Here is a 20,724-nt window from a genome sequence, read left to right on the forward strand (position 1 = left end):
CGTGGGATATTCAAAGTTTCTGATATTTTTTTTATAACCCAACCCTGATCTGTACTTCTTCGCAACCTTGTCCCTGACCTGTTTGGAGAGCTCTTTGGTCTTCATGGTGCCGCTTGCTTGGTGGTGCCCCTTGCTTTGTGGTGTTGTGGACTCTGGGGCCTTTCAGAACAGGTGTGTATAGATTAGATTGCACACAGGTGGACTTTATTTAACTAATTATGTAACTTTTGAAGTTAATTGGTTGCACCAGATCTTATTTAGGGGCTTCATAGGTAAGGGAGTGAATACATATGCATGCACCACCTTTCCATAATTTTTTTTTTTTTTTAAAGAAGTTATTTTTTTCATTTCACTTCACCGATTTGGACTATTTTGTGTATGTCCATTACATGAAATCCAAATAAAAATCCACAGGTTGTAATGCAACAAAATAGGAAAAACGCCAAGGGGATGAATACTTTTGCAAGGCACTATACTTTGTGTGTGTCTAAAAGTAATATTAAGAACAGTAACATTCACGTACATCATGAGCACTTGATACCTGTTTGACTTGTCAGACTCAGTGGTAAGATCCTGTTTCCCTATTGAGGAGGCCCACATACCAGTGTTGTACTGTAGGTAAGCCAAACCTTAGGGACCAGTTACAGTAATAGGAGTCTTTCGTGAAAACAGGGTGCAGAGAGAAAGCCTTCCAAACATGGACCCAGGCTGCCCAGCCAGTCTGTGTCCAACCTTTTAGGAGCAGTGCAGCTATGTGTCAGCAACAGAAAACTAATCTTCCACCCTATACTAAATTTGACTTGTTTTATCGGTCCTTGTAGTGTTCTTACACTCACATACTCTCATATACAAGTTACTGCCAAAATAATGGAAACACTTGAGTAAATGAAGGATGCAAAGTATATTGAAACCAGGTGCTTCCACACAGGTGTGGTCCCTGATATAATTAAGCAATTAACATCCCATCATGCTTAGGGTCATGTATAAAAATGCTGGGGAGGCCATTATTTTGCAGACCATGGCTATGCCCCCATAGCATGACAATGCCCCCATCCACAGGGCATGAGTGGTCCTTGACTGGTTTGATAAGCATGAAAATGATGTAAACCATATTTATTTATTTTTATTTAGCTAGGCAAGACAGCTAAGAACAAATTCTTATTTACAATGACGGCCTACACCGGCCAAAACATTGACGACGCTCGGCCAATTGTGCATCACCCTATGACACTCCCAATCACGGCCGGTTGTGATACAGCCTGGATTCTAACCAGGGTGTCTGTAGTGACACCTCTAGCACTGAGATGCAGTGCCTTAGACCGCTGTGCCACTCGGGACATGGTTGTCTCAGTCACCAGATCTCAACCCAATTGAACACTTATGTGGGATTCTGGAGCATTTCCCACCATCATCAACAAAACCTCTTATTATGGAATTTTTCGTAGAAGAATGATGTCACATTCCTCCAACAGACACTTGTGGAATCAATGCCAAGGTGCATTGAAGCTGTTCTGACTTGTTGTGGACCAACACCCTATTAAGACACTTTATGTTGGTGTTTCCTTTATTTTGGGCTGTATATTGTACATACTCTCATTCTCACACACTCTCTCTGCTAAATAAATAGGCATTCTTTTAGCTCCAGGACTTGCCTCGTGTGTTTGTGTGTGTGTGTGTGTGGTGTGTGTGCGTGTGTGCTTGTGTATTTGCTTGCATGTGCATATGTGTGAGAACCCTGAGGAAGTACTACGGTCATTACATGCTAGTCCCAGAGCCACATGTAGCGAAGACATATTGCTGACCCAGAGTGTTTTCTTGTCCTCTTCCTCTCCTCTCCTCCCCTCCACTTCCTCTGTATCGCAGTCTTTAGAATTTAGCTATATCCTGAAGTAGGCCCCCAGGCCAATGACATAAGCTAATTTGGTTTTGGGGGTGAGGGTGACATTTTAAAAATTGTTGTCCCAGCCAGAATTGTCATCTGGGGGCGGGTCTTCCTTGTCCTCTGGGAAGTTGTCAAAGTTACTCGTGTCCATTGGGGATATCACCTGATTGACAGAAAAAGACAGACAGTACTGAGCCACTTGAATCCCTGATGAAAGCAGCTTGCTGCTGAAATGTTGGTTTGTGACTTACATTAGGGATGATAGGGGGTGTCAGCGTTCCTTTCCTTAGACCTTCCCAGTTAAAGCCCTCAAACCATCTGGAAATGTATAGAAATTGTTAAAGAAACTGTCCAGTGAAAATCTCTCCTTTTAAAATAATGTTGCTGACAAAGCATAAATAAATAAAATCCTACCTCAAACTTCTATCTCAAACAGACCGTTTAAAAAATGCTTTCTATTTACTCATAGAGGATGATGTCATTCTCCTGAGGAGGATGAGCTGGCCAAAGAGCCGTCTTCTTGCATTGATATTTCTAACAACTGGTATACGCCCACACCATTCTGTTTTTTGGGGTACGCCCACACCATTCCAACAAAGAAAAATTGCTTTTTAACATACCTAGTTTCTATTTTTTGGAAAGAAAACTATTTAACTCATCTTGTAATTAATTACAGGTCATATCTCATAGAAATCTGGAAACACTGAACAGTTACTTTAAATATATAAATGTGGGAAGATGAGTAGAATAATATGGCTATCCATGAACTTACTTGTGCTTTTGGATGTCTTTGACACCATTTTTCAAGTTGCCTAGTCTTTCTGAAGGATTGTCCCTAAAATGGACATATCATCATTAATACTCTCGTTAGCACTAAATTACATTAAACAGTAATTGTTGAGGGTGGACAAAATGGTTTGGGACTGACCTGCATAGTTTTTTTATTAAGTTGGCAGCGTTTTTGGTGATCTTCTTTGGAAATTCGATCATGTCAATGCCCCTCAGGATGATGTTATATGTCTTCATGGGATCAGGGCCAGAGAAGGGAGGGCTGGAAGACAGGGGTGGAGATAGACACTCAAATGTATACCTATCTCAGTTAACATCTGGCCTTACACTTTCATTTAAGATTATCAGGTTTGTCTGTACCTGCCGGTGAGGAGCTCAAACATGAGGATTCCTAGAGACCAGTAGTCAGCTGAGATGTCGTGGCCTTTGTTCAGAATGATCTCCGGTGCCACGTATTCTGGTGTTCCACAGAACGTCCACGTTTTCTTCCCAAACCCGATCTTCTTGGCAAAGCCAAAGTCCACCTATAAAAAGGACATGTGAAACACATTCTTAGAGGTAACCTGCAGTGTTAATAGTTCAAAGGGTTAGCGGTTTAGGTCATCAAGCTTTGAATCCACAATGTTGTGTGTCTCTTACTAGCTTGGCATAGCCCCTGTGGTCCAGTATAAGGTTCTCTGGTTTAAGGTCTCTGTAGATGATGCCTTTGGAATGCAGGTAAGCGAATGCTTCCACAACACATGCTGTGTAGAACCTGGTGGTTGAATCCTCAAACGAACCCCTGGAGAAGGAAGTGACAATACCCTCTTTAAAATAAGTAACATTTTAAACAGGCACACATCGGCCAGATCTTCCAGTCTCACTGAAACACAGGTGGGCACAATGACGTTAGTTGAAATATTGACCATCTAAGACTCACCGGTCTCTAAGAATGGTCCACAGCTCTCCTCCCAGACAAGCCTCCATCAGCATGTAGAGGTACTTACTATCCTTAAACGTCCTGTACAGTCTGAATACAAAACACAGAGTGCAAAGATATCAAGACAGTGGCGGGGGGAGGATGTGTCCTCTGTAGGATTTACTGTGAATTAAAAGTGTATGTGGAAAGGCGTTGCATGCATGTCTCTACCTGACAATGAAGTCAGAGTGGGCCTCCTGCATGATGAGTTTCTCAGAGCGGATATGCTCTTGCTGTCGCGTGTCCACAATGTGACGCTTCTTCAGGATCTTCATGGCAAACGTCTTCACCTCATCACTTTTCAGCTGAACCTGTCGACACAGGAGAAAGGAGAGCTCTGTCAACTCTAAGCAGCGGTTAAATTAAACATCTATGCAATACAATGTACAGGGCCTTCGGAAAGTATTCAGACCCCTTGACTTTTTCCACATTTTGTTATGTTACAGCCTTATTCTACAATGGATTAAATATATGTTTTCCTCAGCAATTTACACACAATACCCCATAATGACAAAGTGAAAACAGGTTGTTAGAAATGCCTTATTTACAAAAGTATTCAGACTCTAAGTTGAGCTCAAGTGCATCCTGTTTCCATTGATCATCCTTGAGATGATTCTACAACTTCATTGTAGTCCACCTGTGGTAAATTCAATTGATTGAACATGATTTTGAAAGGCACACACCTGCCTATATAAGGTCCCACAGTTGACAGCTCATGTCATATCAAAAACCAAGCCATGAGGTCGAAGGAATTGTCCATAGAGACAGGATTGTGTTGAGGCACAGATCTGGGGAAGGGACGGCCAAAAAATAATGCAGCATTGAAGGTCCACAAGAACACAGTGCCCTCCATCGTTCTTAAATGGAAGAAGTTTGGAACCACCAAGACCCTTCCTAGAGCTGGCCGCCCGACCAAACTGTTCAATTGGGGGAGAAGGGCCTTGGTCAGGGAGGTGACCAAGAACCAGATGGTCACTCTGACAGAGCTCTAGAAACTCACCCCAAATATAGGTGTGCCAAGCTTATAGCGTCATACCCAAGAAGATTCGATGCTGTAATCGCTGCCAAAGGTGCTTCAATAAAGTACTGAGTAAAGGGTCTGAATACTTCTGTAAATGTCATATTTCAGTTTTTTATATTTTATAAACTAGCAAACATTTCTAAAACCCTGTTTTTGCTTTGTCATTATGGGGTATTGTGTAGATTGATGAGGGAAAAAATGCAATGTAATCAATTTTAGAATAAGGCTGTAACGTAACAAAATGTGGAAAAAGTCAAGGTGTCTGAATACTTTCCAAAGGCACTGTAAGTGGCAGCTTAGCCTCTTACGCTTCCGAGTCTGGACGTCCCACACTCATCACTAATGTAGATTCCAGAAGAGTGAACAATCCCTTTACAAGTCAGAATGTTAAATAAACTTAATTTTTACTTTGCCATTTGTCCACGAAATCCGTTGTTATGCCGTTGGAAAGTTGAAACAAAATATCCACAGGAAAGTTAATTAAACCGACTTCTAAATACAAATCTCCCACGGTTTGTTTGTTCACCTGAGGTAGGCACACACATTGTAAATACATGCTTGCGATGCATGTATACTAATCAAGCTCATGCAGGTGTTTGCACGGTTTTGCACATGTGCCAGGTAATAGAAATCTCAATGGCAGCATTTAAAAAAGTTGGTTTAATGATACTTTTCTGCGGATATTTTGTCTAATATTTTTTGAGTAAGGATCACCCAACTGGACAACCGGCAGAGGAAGTTCAAATGACAGTTTATTCAACATTCAACACAAGTCTATACAAGGCACCTTTCGTAAAGCTATAGCTTTATATTAGGTCAGGAGACCGGCAAGTGGCAGCTGTGGTTCCTACCAGCTCTACACGGCCAAAGCCACCAACCCCCAGTGTGTCGATGATGTTGAAGTCAACCAGGCTGATGTTGGAGAAGAAAGAATTCTCTGCTTCGTACCTGCAGGGAAAGACAAGGACATGTTAATTCAATTGAACTGTCACCCTCCCCTCGTCCTTGCCATTTTCCACATGCCCAGTCGCCGAAATCCCCAACTCCCAGTGTCTTCTCTTGTTTTTTGTTTAATCCAGTGGGCCTTATCAGCTCAATGGTGTGATTGGGAGAATCAGTGCAGATAGAGGCCTGAGCCCTCAGGATAAAAGGTTTCTGGGTCAACCAAGCCACCTTCAGTCTCTGTTCCCGTAGAAATTAAGTTAATTGATTGCACACAAAATTGTCTTTTGAATTTATAGGATTCATATAATATTCAATAAAGATAGTACCTAACATCCTATTTGGACCAAACTTTTTTCGAACAATGAGTAAGACATTAGGAATCCAAAGAAATGGTCAAAAGCCCCCAAACCCAATACCAATCCCAAACCAACAACCAGTACACAGTATCAGTTCTCTTCATCCTACAGTACCAGTCAAAAGTTTGGACACACCTAGTCATTCAAGGGATTTTCTTTATTTTGTATTATTTTCAACATTGCAGAATAATAGTGAAGACATCAAAACTATGAAAAAACACTAATGGAATCACGTAGTAAAGAATACATTTATTTTAGATTTTAGATTCTTCAAAGTAGCCACACTTTGCCTTGATGACAGCTTTGCACATTCTTGGCATTCTCTCAACCAGCATAACCTGGAATGCTTTTCTAACAGTCTTGAAGGAGTTCCCATGAGCACTTGTTGTTTGCTTTTCCTTCACTCTGTGGTCCAACTCATCCCAAACCATCTCAATTGGGTTGAGGTTGGGTAACTGTGGAGGCCAGGTCATTTGATACAGCACTCAGCACTCTCCTTCTTGGTCAAATAGCCCTTACACAACCTGGTGGTGTGTTTTGGGCCACTGTGATGTTGAAAAACAAATGATAGACCCACTAAGCTCAAACCAGATAGGATGGCGTATCGCTGCAGAATTCTGTGGTAGCCATGCTGGTTAAGTGTGCCTTGAATTCTAAATAACTCACTGACAGTGTCACCAGCATATTACCCCAACACAATCACACCTCCTCCTCCATGCTTCACGGTGGGAACCACACATGCAGAGATCATCTGTTCACCTACTCTGCGTCTCACAAAGACATGGCGTTTGGAATCAAAAATCTCAAATTTGGATTGATCAGACCAAAGGACAGATTTCCACCTGTCTTACATCCATTGCTCGTGTTTCTTGGCCCAAGCAAGTCTCTTGTTCTTATTGGCGTCCTTTAGTAGTGGTTTCTTTGCAGCAATTAGACCATGAAGGCCTGATTCACGCAGTCTCCTCTGAACAGTTGATGTTGAGATGTCTGTTACTTGAACTCTGTGAAGCCTTTATTTGGCCTGCAATCCAGGTGACTACCACATTTTCAGGCTTCATATCCAAATCATCTATAAGTAACATTGAGTTACAAAATGCATTTTAAGATACTTTAGGATGATTTGAACATGAAGCGTGAAAATGCTAATATACAGTAGGTACCATTGACTTTCATTGGATTTGTGCCACAAGTGCTAAAAAGTTAGCATCTGAAATAGTGACCAACAAAACCAAAGCATAGGTTGCTGTCATACCTATGCTTTGTAATATAATTTTGTAATTTGGGTGAACTATCCCTTTAACATTGAGGGGGGTGGGGGGGATTCTTCAAACTTCTTTCACTTAATAGCAGGAACAGCACCATCTAGTGGTCAGACAAACCTGGTAATATCAGGATGTTGGATAGGATATAAACCCAAGAACTTGAATTACTAATTTCTCTGAACAGGGGAAAAAAACATCACCAAATTCACTGGGAATACATTACATAGGATGCTGAAACAATACTCTGAGCTGCAGCTCCATACTACTTGTATGGATCCTGAGTGTCGTAGCAGTCTAAGGCACTGCATCACAGTGCTAGAGACGTCACAACAGACACGTGTTTGATCCTGGGCTGTATCACAACCTCCCGTGATTGGGAGTCGCATAGGACAGGGCACAATCGGCCCAGCGTTGTCCGGGTTAATTAAGGGAGGGTTTGGCCGGGGTAGGCTGTCATTGTAAATAAGAATTTGTTTTTAACTGACTTGCCTAGTTAAAGAAAGGTTGAATATTTTATTTGTATTTTTATTGTCATACACAGAGAACTGACAGTATATAATCGTTGTTGGTGTGGGCGGTTTGTGGTTGCTTTTGACCATTCCTTTTAATTAGAAAAAAGTTTGGTCCAAATCGGATGTTAGGTACTAAATTTATTGAATATGCTATGAATCCTATAAATTAAAATGGCCAATTTGGATGCAATCAAGGAGCTTTATTTTCCAGAGATCAAATTATATTTCAACAAAAGAATGTTGCAGCAAGCTATTTCAGAACAATCTGAGATGGTGGTTGTCAAAATCCTCTTCCTTGTGTTTTTTGAGGTAGAACTACCCAGTTGTCCCCTCTCCCTGTCAAGAGTGTCACAAGTCAAGGGGTGATGGTTGAGGCCAGGAGTTTTTCCTGACCAAGTGCCCTGAGGAGGGATGCGTTACAGCTCAATTCAGCCCTACCTCAGTCATTGGCTCATTTGACGTTGTAAGACTAGTTAATGGCCACTAGATGGCAAACTTGTACCATTATCATCACAGGTAAAAGACCGCAACAGCTAAACCAAACTATTATTTCTGTAGTTGAGAATGAAAGTAAGAATAAATTCATTCAAATGTGTAGAATTGCAGAGAATTGCAGATATTCTGAAAAACAATTAGTTATTCTATACAAGTGTGATGAAACAAATACATACACCCTCCTGTTTCTTGCAAATCTAGCCAAATTCATTTTGAAAGATGAGATCCTTTATGAGATACAACAATAGAACACAACATTTTGTATTGTATACAACAACCTTCAGTCCAACTGCACAACCTGGGATGGAATTATTCTGAAAGACATTAACAATGTATCATATTGGGGAAGACACAGCATATTGTGCAGTAGGTTCCAGGACAGACTCCATTCACTGTCTGTCTCAGACAGAGGCCTCATGACAGTGACCAACACAAGTCTCTCTCTCCATTCTCATCCTTTTTCCAGGAAGTAAGCATAACAGTGAAGCGTTATTTTTTATTTATACTTCACAAAAAACTAAATTTCAGTTTGAGAGGCTGACATTTCAAATGTACCATACACTATGAGGTACACAAAGCCATGTGTCCTGAAAGAACTGTATGTAAGGTTTACAACAACAGGTTTAAATATGCCATACTGGCTTTCAACAAAGAACCAAATACTACTAAAAGAGTTCCCAAAGCTGTCATGAAACCATGTTTAAGCCACAGTTTATGGTTTAAACCACGGTTTTAGTTTCTCCTAAACTTGTCTCACAAGGTTACCCTGTTCTGAGCTGGCATCCCTTTATGCCAACAACAACACACCACAGCACCAAGGTGCCCCTTTACCAGGGTGCCTGGTGTCTGGTGCTATGCTCCTGCTTCCACGGTTACAGATTACATATTGGTTCCTCCAAGGGGTGCGGTAGAGGTCACAACTTTCACTTCCTGGTCTGTCACCAGAGAATTGCGTTGTTACGTAACAGACCTTAGGTTGACCAAAACTCAAAGCCAAGTAAAGCCAGCTATCAAAATTAGTAAATAAATGCGATTTACCTAGCCTTGACCTCAGCATCCTCACAGCCTTTACTGGACACCTCCTCCAACCCTCCAATCAGGTGCTTGAACGAGCTGCAGCACAGGAATTGAAACAGTGTTTGTGAGAAATGTTATATGAGTTCAAAACATTGACCCCATTCCATTGAAGAAGCTGTTTATCTTGATATATACTGTATGTATTGTTGTCTCTTTAAGTACTCACGCCAGTTGTCTAAATGACAAAAAACATTGCTAATTGGTGTTTTGGTTCATTAACTGTGGCATAACAGCCCCTTGATATTTTTAATTCATAGTACATACTTAATAAGCAGGTCTCTATAGATATCCCTAGACACTTATTCTCCATATGTCTCATCTAGTCTGCACTAGATGAGACATAGATGAGACAGTGTACTGCATATTTATAGTACATATGAAAACTTTATAAATGTTTAATAAACCTTTATAATATTGTTGTTTGAAGTGATAACCACTTGGTCTCACTTTACAAGACCCCAAGACCATCTGTTTACTTTATAATACCCAGATTCCCTACACATATCATCTCTATTTGGATGTGCTTGAACCCTAGACCCATAAATCATTAAGCAAATATGAAAATTATGCATAATAGTGATAAAAATGTATTTAAATTGAGATGTTTACAGCTGAAATACCAGCTGACAACCCTGGCTGACAAGGTTAAATCCCCTTCCCAAAATACACACACGAGCGCACACGCATGCAAGCACGCACATCTGTGCTGGAATTTCCTTCTCACCATTATCCCCTGACTCTCATTCTCTTTCTCTTTTCTTCCCTCTCTTCCCTCTCCTTCTTTCCAGACAAATAGCAGGCTGCCTGCCACCCCTAACCTCTCTCTCACCCTGGCTCCAAACCCAACCAGTTCTGGGTAACATATATGCTAAGCTGGCTATGTGAGGTGAGAGAGCATTTGGAGTCTGTGTGACAGACAGAGAGACAGACCATAATAATCACCACTCTCATTCAGATAACTCACTCACTAAGACACAGGGTTGCCCATGAGAGCCCTGCTCCATAACAGGGGCTCAACTGATACCACCCAGCCTTGCTCTTGCATTACAGCTAACTTATATACTGCATGATGTTAGTGGTGACACAATGACAGACCATGATTTAATAATGAGACCTTGTTTAACTTAAAGTCGATGCCTGCTCACCCGCGGAAAAATGTAATTAGCATCATAAAAAAATCCCCATCAAAATCTATCTGTTTAAATAAAGATGATTTTTTACATGGGCTGCATCTCAATCTGCCACATCCGCTAATGGCGGCCTTCCGCATCTGCATGGAAGATGGCCAAGCTATTGCATTGTTTATCAGACCATGAGACATCCAGAGAAACTGTCTTTTCACAAAAACGCCTGTAGCGTCCGAGAAGTTTGGGCTAAACACTAAAATGACCCCTCTATGGAAAGGTGAGACTCTCACGAACACGTACATGTTTTGCCCTAGGGCGCCAACAAGCCTCATAAGACTCGTCTGATGGTAGCCTGGTTCCAGTTTTAAAAAATTGATAGAAGTACAGTATACATGGATGTAGTTTAGTGTCTCAATTATTTTTTTTTATATGGGTAAAAAAAAGAAAGATCCTGATCTTTCTTATATCTCTCAGATATAGGACACTAAATAAACGTTGACTATATGCTTTTCCATGGATGAATCTGTTATGCAATGCGTATCTATGGGATAATAGCAGTAAGGCCAAATTCAATGTTTCATCAAATAATGTTTTAATTATAAAAAAAATGATACCTAAAGGGATCCTAAAATTAAAGAAAAAATAGTTAAATGGTATGGCCATCTAAAACAATACCATATGTTCGCTTAGTAGAACCCCCACAGCTTAAACTCTAAAGGAATAGTGTCACTTACTGTACATATCTTGTAGATCAACATTCATTTATTTTGAAATAATGTAATTAAATCAATAAGTTGTCCTGTATGGCTCAGTTGGTAGAGCATGGCGTTGGCAATGTCAGGATTGTGGGTTTGATTCCCAGGTGCACTGATACAAAAAAATTATGCACGCATGACTGTAAGTCGCTTTGGATAACAGTGTCTGCTAAATAGCATTTGTTGTGTGATATTGTAGACCAAATTATCAAAACCATTTCAGAAAACAAAAGTAGGTACTGAGAATGTTTTGAACACTCACTCTCTGTCAATGACCAGACATGTAACGGTCTCTGCAGCGATGACGTTTGCTGTCCTGATGTCCTCCCTGGAACACACATACATCATTAGTAACACACATTACACAGAATACAGCAGCACTTTATTTTATCAAACATTAATGACTAGGTTTGTGCTTAAAATGAAAAATTGTTATTACACAATAAAAACATGTTTGTTCCTAATTTTGATAAATCAACACTGCTTTACAATCAGTATAATAATATTCCATAGAAAGACATTTGATACATAAAAAAACACAGCCTTTCCCATAGAATCATTTCATCATAGGATTATAAAATTTTGTTTTGACAAATACATGGACATTAGCGACAGGTAATGGTAACAAAAGTATAACCAGCTTTACTCTGTATCATCAATATCCTCTTCTTCCGAGGGTTCGTCTGCCCAGTCGCTCTCAGAGTCTGAGTCATCCCCGGACTCTATAGTCCTCTAGTCTAACTCGCACGACTGGTCCTTACACACAGACTGTATCACTGTGCACAGTCAAATCTACAGTTGTAGCTGGGCAGGCGAGTCCATGCAAGCTGTCTACACACACTTGCAGATCTCAGAGTCAAGTGATACCACTCAAAGACACATTGAAACCTATTCTACTTTATCCAAATTCATACAGGAAAACTCTGTTGCCAAAAGACAAGCATACACTAAATACAGTACTAAACAAGAACGTAATCAAGCTTTACTCCAGAACGGTGAGAATCCATATCACCATTAGAGCTGTTGACATGTCAGTGAAGTTACACTCTGGTGTCAAAGCAGGGGAGGAATGACCCATATGTATTCACAGCTACGCAACTTATTTCACATGGACCAAGGTGACAAGTCCTTCTCATGCCATCCAGCCTCCTTACACACCCCCCACCACCACCCACTTTCCAAACATACAGATACGCGTGCACGCAGGCACGCACGCATACACACACACACACGCTCCCAATCTGAAAAGGTCACAGCTGCTGGAAACGAAAGGGTTTCTCCAGTGGAAAAGAGAGGAGAGGAGAGGAGAAGAAAAGAGAAGAGCCAATCCGTTCGGAGTGCTGGGGTAAATATGGGGTAAAGAGAGGGGGGCTTTTCTCGCATGGGCACGCACAAGGCATGTGGAGGAGGGAGGCTGAAGGGGTAGGAGGGGGGTATTAAGTGAACTAAGTCCAGTCCCTGAGTGGTACATACTAGTACGCCATCGTAAACACCTGCTCAGTGTGAATTGTGACTATGTGCCAAATGTAGCCCCTATGCCATTGTGCTACTGTTGTCAACAGTGTTTTGGCAGATACACCTGTCTCAAGAGGACAGGGTATGTTTATTTTTCCTTTTCCATGTTGAAAAACATGCACACAAACACACACACATGCACACACACACATTATATCCCTGTGAGTTCCTTATTGCTTTCTATCTCAGACAATGAACAGAGCCCTTTACCCTAACTACTACATTCACACAGAGACTAAGCTGCCAGCTGCGCTAATTTGCCTCATAAAAATGTATTATTTACACACCATGGTGAATCCCTTTCATTAAGACACCAACAACCCAATACAACCCGGTGGGTGGGATGGAAATCGTGGACCTTAGTGGATCACGTTAATTTATTTTGTTGCTGTCAAATTGTTGATGCTGACAATAGTAGTTGTAAAACAATTTCTGCTGTCTGTTAACCTCTGCAAATAATTTATTTGCACCTTCACATTTGCTTCTAAACAAAGAGCAAGAGAGACAGACTGAGAGCGGGAGAGAGAGAGAAAGAGAGAGACAGAGAGAGAGAGCAGCTGCATGTTCCTGAAATGTCCTTCAGAGCAGCACAGCAAATGAGCGGTGTTCATTTACATTTGAACGTTTTAATTCAACTGGTAATTGGATGGTGCTCTGGTGTCCCAAGGAGGGGTTTATGGAAATACAGACTGGAGTGAGGTCTGAGACCAGCAACAATCAAATTGTTTCCATTTTCTGTCAACGACATCACACTATTTAAAAATCTCTCATCCTCTACTGACCCTCCAATCAACCCACACACATGCACGCACGCACGCACACACACACACACACACACACACACACACACACACACACACACACACACTCCCCCGAAGGAAGGACAGAATGGTGCAGCATAGATCACATTGTCTGAACTGTTGATGAATCTACACCTCAAATGGGAGCTCATACCTCACAATGGTAGGAAGAATATGACATCAGATATTGTGCTGACCTATTGGGGGGGAAAAAAGTTTTCCCTTTTCCTAGAACATCTAACAATGAGATGAATGTACATTATACACTCTCTTCCTAGATTATAGTATAAAATCAAATGTATTTTTCACTCAATCCACCGCATCCGCCAATGTTGCACTCTGCGGTGAAAGGTGACAGAACTAAAGCTGTGTTTTTCAGATCATGAAACATCCAGAAAATGTGTCTTCTCACAAAATCATCTGTAGCGTCCGAACGGTTTGGCCTAAAAACTATTATGACCTCTCTATGGAAAGATGAGACTCTCACGAACACGATGGTGTTCTCCGTGTCTCTACGTCTTGGGACTCATCTGAAGCCAGTAGTCAATCTGCCAACTTCTGTCTGTAGCATCCAAACAGTTTTGGCAACACACTAATATGTGGAAAGGTGAGACTCTCACGAACACGTACATGTCAGTTGCTTTGCTCTAGGACGCCCACAGGCCTCATACGAGTCATCTGAAGGTCCCCCGGTACAAGTGAATGGAAGTATATATGGAGACTTAGTTAAAAAAAGGGTTTCAAAAATAAAAAATAACTCCTGATCTTCTGAGAGAAATTACAATACTTTTTATAATACTGTTATTACATCAAATGGTTGTTTTATGCAACAGAATAAGGGGTTGTTAGAACACTCATCTGTGAATGTTCTACTGAGGATAGGCCACTGGGAGATTTAACCTGTTAGGGTATAGGGGGCAGTATTTTCACGTCTGGATAAAAAAATGTACCCGATTTAATCTGGTTACTAATCCTACCCAGTAACTACAATATGCATATACTTATTATATATGGATAGAAAACACCCTAAAGTTTCAAAAACTGTTTGAATGGTGTCTGTGAGTATAACAGAACTCATTTGGCAGGCAAAACCCTGAGACAGATTCTGACAGGAAGTGGATACCTGATGTGTTGAATTGACTTTAAGCCTATACCATTGAAAAACAAAGGGAAGGAGGAATATTTTGGCACTTCCTATTGCTTCCACAAGATGTCCCCAGCGTTTACAAAGTGTTTTGAGTCTTCTACAGTGAGATCTGACTGAAGAAGAGCGTTGGAACGGCGATGGCCCATTAGACACCTGGCGTGCGATTTGATGGTGGGTACTCTCATTCCGAAACGTTTTAAAAGAGAACCCAATGGTCCGCCTTGAATTTTATTCATGTTCTGGTTAAAAAAAGGCCCTAATGATTTATGCGATACAACGTTTGACATGTTTGAACGAACGAAAATATATTTTTTCCGTTCGGGAAGTGAAGTGAAGTCCGGCTGGCTTACATCATGTGCTACAACACGGAGGTTTTTGGACATAAATGATGAGCTTTTTTGAACAAAACTACATTCGTTATGGACCTGGGATTCTTTGGAAGTGACATCTGATGAAGAGAATCAAAGGTAATGGATTATTTACATAGTATTTTCGATTTTAGATCTCTCCAACATGGCGGTTAGTCTGTATCGCAATGCGTATTTTTCTGGCGCAGTGCTCAGATTATTGCAAAGTGTGATTTCCCAGTAAGGTTAATTTTAAATCTGGCAAGTCCATTGCGTTCAAGAGATGTAAATCTATAATTCTTTGAATGACAATATAATATTTTACCAATGTTTTCTAATATTAATTAATTATTTTGTTGTCATGACTTGACTGCCGGTATTGGAGGGAAACGATTTCCTGAACATCAACGCCATAGTAAAACGCTGTTTTTAGATATAAATATGAACTTGATAGAACTAAAAATGCATGCATTGTCTAACATAATGTCCTAGGAGTGTCATCTGATGGAGATTGTAAAAGGTTAGTGCATAATTTTAGCTGATTTTATGGTTTTGGTGACGCCTGTCTTTGAATCGACAATACACTACACACAGCTATTGTCAATGTACTCTCCTAACATAACCTAACTTTATGCTTTCCCCGTAAAACCTTTTTGAAATCGGTAAACGTGGTTAGATTAAGAAGATGTTTATCTTTCAAAGGCTGTAAGTTAGTTGTATGTTTGAGAAATTTGAATTTTGACATTTATTTGGTTTCAAATTTGCCGCTCTTGAAATGCACCTGCTGTTGATAGGGTGCGCCACGGGTGGCATGCTAATGTCCCACATAGCCCCAAGAAGTTAACACTGACAGAAGATTTACGATGTCTTTGGGTGATAAACCTAAAGAGAACGTATTCCATAGCATGAGTTTCTGTTCTATAAGGTACCAGGGAGAGATGACTCCGGGGTTAGACTCTGGTCTCTACACAATGAGAACAGTTTTTACAGCAGATACTGTCTGCTGTGAATTATAACTATCTTTCATACAAATCTTAACCATGGGACCCATTCCATACATCTGTTGTTTGTCATGTAGACTGAAGGGGGTCTATCTTTGCTATAAAATACCTTTGTACCTTTGTTTCGGGGCTCTCAACGAATCATTTGAGGGTGATTCGTCGACCAGCCATTATTATCGTAGCGCAGTCAATCGATTCACTTTATATGTGTGTTTTGTATTGACCTGCTCTCTTATTAATGAGGGAATAAATACATTACTCAAACTCTTTCTTTAAAAAAAAACGTAGTTTGGGATGTGGTATCCACTCGGCTCGCTGCCTCTCAGATCAAAGGTGGGTCCATCTGCTCCCGTTCCCGAAGTGTGGTCTCCCTGAGATCCCAAGTTTGAGGGACCACTCGTGCACCATTTACCCAGGTCGTCAGGAGCGCTCACCATGTGAAGATTCACATCCCCATCCCCGTCGCCATGAGGAGAGACAAACTTGTCACACAAGTCAGAGTTTTATTTCAACTAAATATACTGCTCAAAAAAATAAAGGGAACACTTAACCTCTTACATCTAGATGTCTGCTCCAATATCCAATGATGGGCGTCTGCTCCAATATCCAATGATGGGCGTGGCGCGAAATACAAATTCCTCTAAAATCCAAAAACTTCCATTTTTCAAACATATGACTATTTTACAGCTATTTAAAGACAAGACTCTCGTTAATCTAACCACACTGTCCAATTTCAAAAAGGCTTTACAACGAAAGCAAAACATTAGATTATGTCAGCAGAGTACCCAGCCAGAAATAATCAGACACCCATTTTTCAAGCTAGCATATAATGTCAAAAAAAACAAAACCACAGCTAAATGCAGCACTAACCTTTGATGATCTTCATCAGATGACACACCTAGGACATTATGTTATACAATACATGCATGTCTGTTCAATCAAGTTCATATTTATATCAAAAAACTGCTTTTTACATTAGCATGTGACGTTCAGAACTAGCATACCCCCCGCAAACTTCTGGGGAATTTACTAACAATTTCCTAAATTACTCACGATAAACGTTCACAAAAAGCATAACAATTATTTTAAGAATTATAGATACAGAACTCCTCTATGCACTCGATATGTCCGATTTTAAAATAGCTTTTCGGATGAAGCACATTTTGCAATATTCTAAGTACATAGCCCAGCCATCACTGGCTAGCTATTTAGACACCCACCCAGTTTAGCCTTCACCAAAATCACATTTCCTATAAGAAAAATGGTCTTACAATTCTTAGGGTCTTTTTATCATAAATATTCGATAATATTCCAACCGGACAATGTCTTACAATGTCCGGTTGGAATATTATCGAATATTTATGATAAAAAGACCCTAAGGATTGATTGTAAACATCGTTTGACATGTTTCAACGAATGGTATTGGAACTTTTTGACTTTTCGTCTCTGGTTTTGCACTCGCGCATTTAGCGATCTGAACGTGCGAACAAAACGGAGGTATTTGGACATAAATATGGAGTTTATAGAACAAAACGAACATTTCTTGTGGGAGTCTTGGGAGTGCATTCCAACGAAGACCAGCAAAGGTAAGTGAAGATTTATAATACTATTTCTGAGTTTTGTTGACTCCAGAACTTGGCGGATAACTGTATAGCTTGCTTTGATGGCTGAGCTCTGTACTCAGAATACTGAACAATGTGCTTTTGCCGTAAAGCTATTTTGAAATCTGACACAGCGGTTGCATTAACCTCTCTAGGGTAGGGGGCAGTATTTGCATGGCCGGATAAAAAACGTACCCGATTTAATCTGGTTATTACTACTGCCCAGAAACTAGAATATGCATATAATTGTTTGATTTGGATAGAAAACACCCTAAAGTTTCTAAAACTGTTTGAATGGTGTCTGTGAGTATAACAGAACTCATATGGCAGGCCAAAACCTGAGAAGATTCCTTACAGGAAGTGCCCTCTCTGACCATTTCTTGGCCTTCCACACTCTCTTTATTGAAAACTGAGGATCTCTGCTGTAACGTGACACTTCCTACGGCTCCCATAGGCTCTCAGAAGGCGGCAAAACGTTGAATGATGCCTTTGCAGGCCATGGCTGAAAAGCAGTAGCGCATTTGGATAGTGGTCGATCAGAGAACAATGAGACTGGGGGCGCGTGCACGAGCCGACACCATGTTTTAATTTTTTCGTCTTTGAACGAAAACAGGGTTTCCCGGTCGGAATATTATCGCTTTTTTACGAGAAAAATCGCATAAAAATTGATTTTAAGGAGAAGTGTATCTGTAATTATTTTAATAACTGTTGTAAATTTTATCAACGTTTATGATGAGTATTTTTGGAAATTGATGTGCTCATTCACTGGAAGTTTTGGAGGCAAAACATTTTCTGAACATCACACGCCAATGTAAAATGGGGTTTTTGGATATAAATATGAACTTTATCGAACAAAACATGCATGTATTGTGTAACATTGAGTCCTGGGAGTGTCATCTGATGAAGATCGTCAAAGGTTAGTGATTCATTTTAGCTGTATTTCTGTTTTTTTGTGACGCCTCTCCTTGCTTGGAAAATGGCTATGTGGTTTTTCTTGTCTCAGCGCTGTCCTAACATAATCTAATGCTATGCTTTCGCCGTAAAGCCTTTTTGAAATGGGACAATGTGGTTGGATTAACGAGAAGTGTATCTTTAAAATGGAATATAATAGTTGTATGTTTGAGAAATTTGAATTATGAGATTTTTGTTGTTTTGAATTTGCCGCCCTGCTATTTCACTGGCTGTTGAATAGTGTGTCCCGCGGGTGGGACGCTAGCGTCCTACATACCCCAGAGAGGTTAATATAACCACACTGTCCAATTTACAGTAGCTATTACTGCGAAAAAATGCCATGCTATTGTTTGAGGAGAGCTCCTAACAACAAAATACTTTTTTCAACACGATAGGTTTGATAAATTCACCTCTGAAGGTGAAATGTGTACTTACATTCTAAAATATTGCTCTGATTCATCGTCCAAACAGTCCCAGAGATAACATGAAGTGTCGTTTTGTTAGATAAAATCCTTTTTCATATCCTAAAAATGTCCATATAGCACGCACGATCGATTTTGTATTTCCACTCGTTCAATTTCCAAAGAAAGGAATCTGTGAAAATCTCACCCTAAACGTTGTTTGAACAAGTCAAATCACTTTCGTATCTATTCCTCAGAGATCCTAGAATGTAACAAGACTTCACTATTTCATTAGGGGTGTAGTATATCCTATAAGACACCATATTTGGTCAGAGAGCGACATCTACATGGCACGCCGATGACGCGGGCGGCCATCACTTTCTTTGTCAAATTTGCACCAATCAGGGTCAAACAAAGCTAGCTAGATAGCCAATGAGCTGGGCAACCATGTATATGTCGTAAAATGCAGGTACTAATCTTGTACGACAGCATGATTTTCATTTTGGACAATGATTATAAGGATATTCAGAGTTATGAAAACTGGTTGTTTGCAAATCTTAAACTTATAGTATGGCTACGAATACTTGGAAAGCTAAATCAAGGTCCAAGTATACGGATTTGATGATATTCTTGTAGAAAAATAGAATATGAATGTGAATGCCTCCTTCACGATTTGCCCAAATGTCCCTGGGGACTTCACACTAAAGTCTTGTAGGTCAGTCATTCTTCAAATTACCCATCTGAAACTTTGCACATACACAGCTGCCATCTTGTGGACACTAAAACCAGACTGATGGCTAGAACTATGACCTTTCTCTTGCATTTCAAAGATGGTGATAGAAAAAGACTGGTTGGTTTCTTCTTTGTATTTTCTTCTACCAGATCTATTGTGTTATATTCTCCTATATTCAATTTACATTTCCACAAACTTCAAAGTGTTTCCTTTCAAATGGTACCAATAATATACATATCCTTGCTTCAGAGCCTGAGCTACAGGCAGTTAGATTTGAGTATGTCATTTAGGCGAAAATTTAAAAAAGGGGGCTATCCCTAAGATGTTTTAAGTGTGTTTGGGAACAGTACTGTGTGAATGTGATATGAAAACTGTGTGACTGTGGTAATAAGTTGGTTAATAAGTGTTGATAAAATGTTATTTTGGGATTCCATCCATCACTGCCCATCATATAATGTGTGGGGTGGTATTGAGAGAGGGATGCTATTTTAGAAAGTAGAGGCAAGTCTATAATTTCTGGAAGTCTATGAAGAACATTTTTCCTATGACCAGCAAGGCAGTGTCTGGGAACCATCCGGGATTTTTCCGCTGGGAGATTACTAGAGATTTGATAAAGTAATACTGGGATGAGATGCAACTTAAACAACCCATACGTAGACGTATGTAGGTTTTGTGTTGGTCCCTTTAATGGATCATTTGATAAAGATGAGGTTTAAGCATTATTAAACTGTCTACAAAGTCTAGGCAATTGTCTCAGAAACTGAATGGAGTGTGTCCAGTTTTGGTTAACTTACCCTAACGATGTAGCTATAAAACGCTTTTTGGATTTTCTCAGTCCGGGTACTATATTTGAAATAAAACTGCCCTTAAGGCCCAGTATGAGAGGAGTTGCTATATTTATTGAATAAACCTTTTTCCTTAAAGTTAGAGCGAATTTAGATGGAATCTCGACCTAACTTCTAATGTCGTACAAAGCCTAGGTTATCCATCAAACTACTTATCATTGCGGAGTTAATGTGATGTAGTAAAGTAATTGAAATGTGTTGCAT

At 40.2% G+C, this 20,724-nt stretch overlaps 1 protein-coding gene across 2 annotated transcripts in view; it reads right to left on the bottom strand.

Annotated features, from left to right (window-relative positions):
* Positions 1-1,546: 1,546 nt before the first annotated feature.
* The window catches only part of LOC115153218 (cGMP-dependent protein kinase 1-like), a 167,365-nt gene continuing 148,187 nt past the window's right edge, over positions 1,547-20,724 (bottom strand). For both annotated transcript variants that reach the window (XM_029698427.1, XM_029698426.1), the window contains exons 8-18: positions 11,442-11,507; positions 9,259-9,333; positions 5,502-5,598; positions 3,801-3,940; positions 3,591-3,680; positions 3,311-3,452; positions 3,032-3,195; positions 2,811-2,933; positions 2,655-2,717; positions 2,134-2,200; positions 1,547-2,045 (exon numbers count right to left, since the gene is read on the bottom strand). In XM_029698427.1, the coding sequence (XP_029554287.1) occupies positions 1,947-2,045; positions 2,134-2,200; positions 2,655-2,717; positions 2,811-2,933; positions 3,032-3,195; positions 3,311-3,452; positions 3,591-3,680; positions 3,801-3,940; positions 5,502-5,598; positions 9,259-9,333; positions 11,442-11,507 (1,126 nt within the window). In that variant the 3' untranslated portion in view covers positions 1,547-1,946. The remainder of the gene's footprint in view (positions 2,046-2,133; positions 2,201-2,654; positions 2,718-2,810; positions 2,934-3,031; positions 3,196-3,310; positions 3,453-3,590; positions 3,681-3,800; positions 3,941-5,501; positions 5,599-9,258; positions 9,334-11,441; positions 11,508-20,724) is intronic.

Source organism: Salmo trutta, chromosome 18 (genome assembly GCF_901001165.1).
Source record: "Salmo trutta chromosome 18, fSalTru1.1, whole genome shotgun sequence".
NCBI classification, from domain to species: domain Eukaryota; kingdom Metazoa; phylum Chordata; class Actinopteri; order Salmoniformes; family Salmonidae; genus Salmo; species Salmo trutta.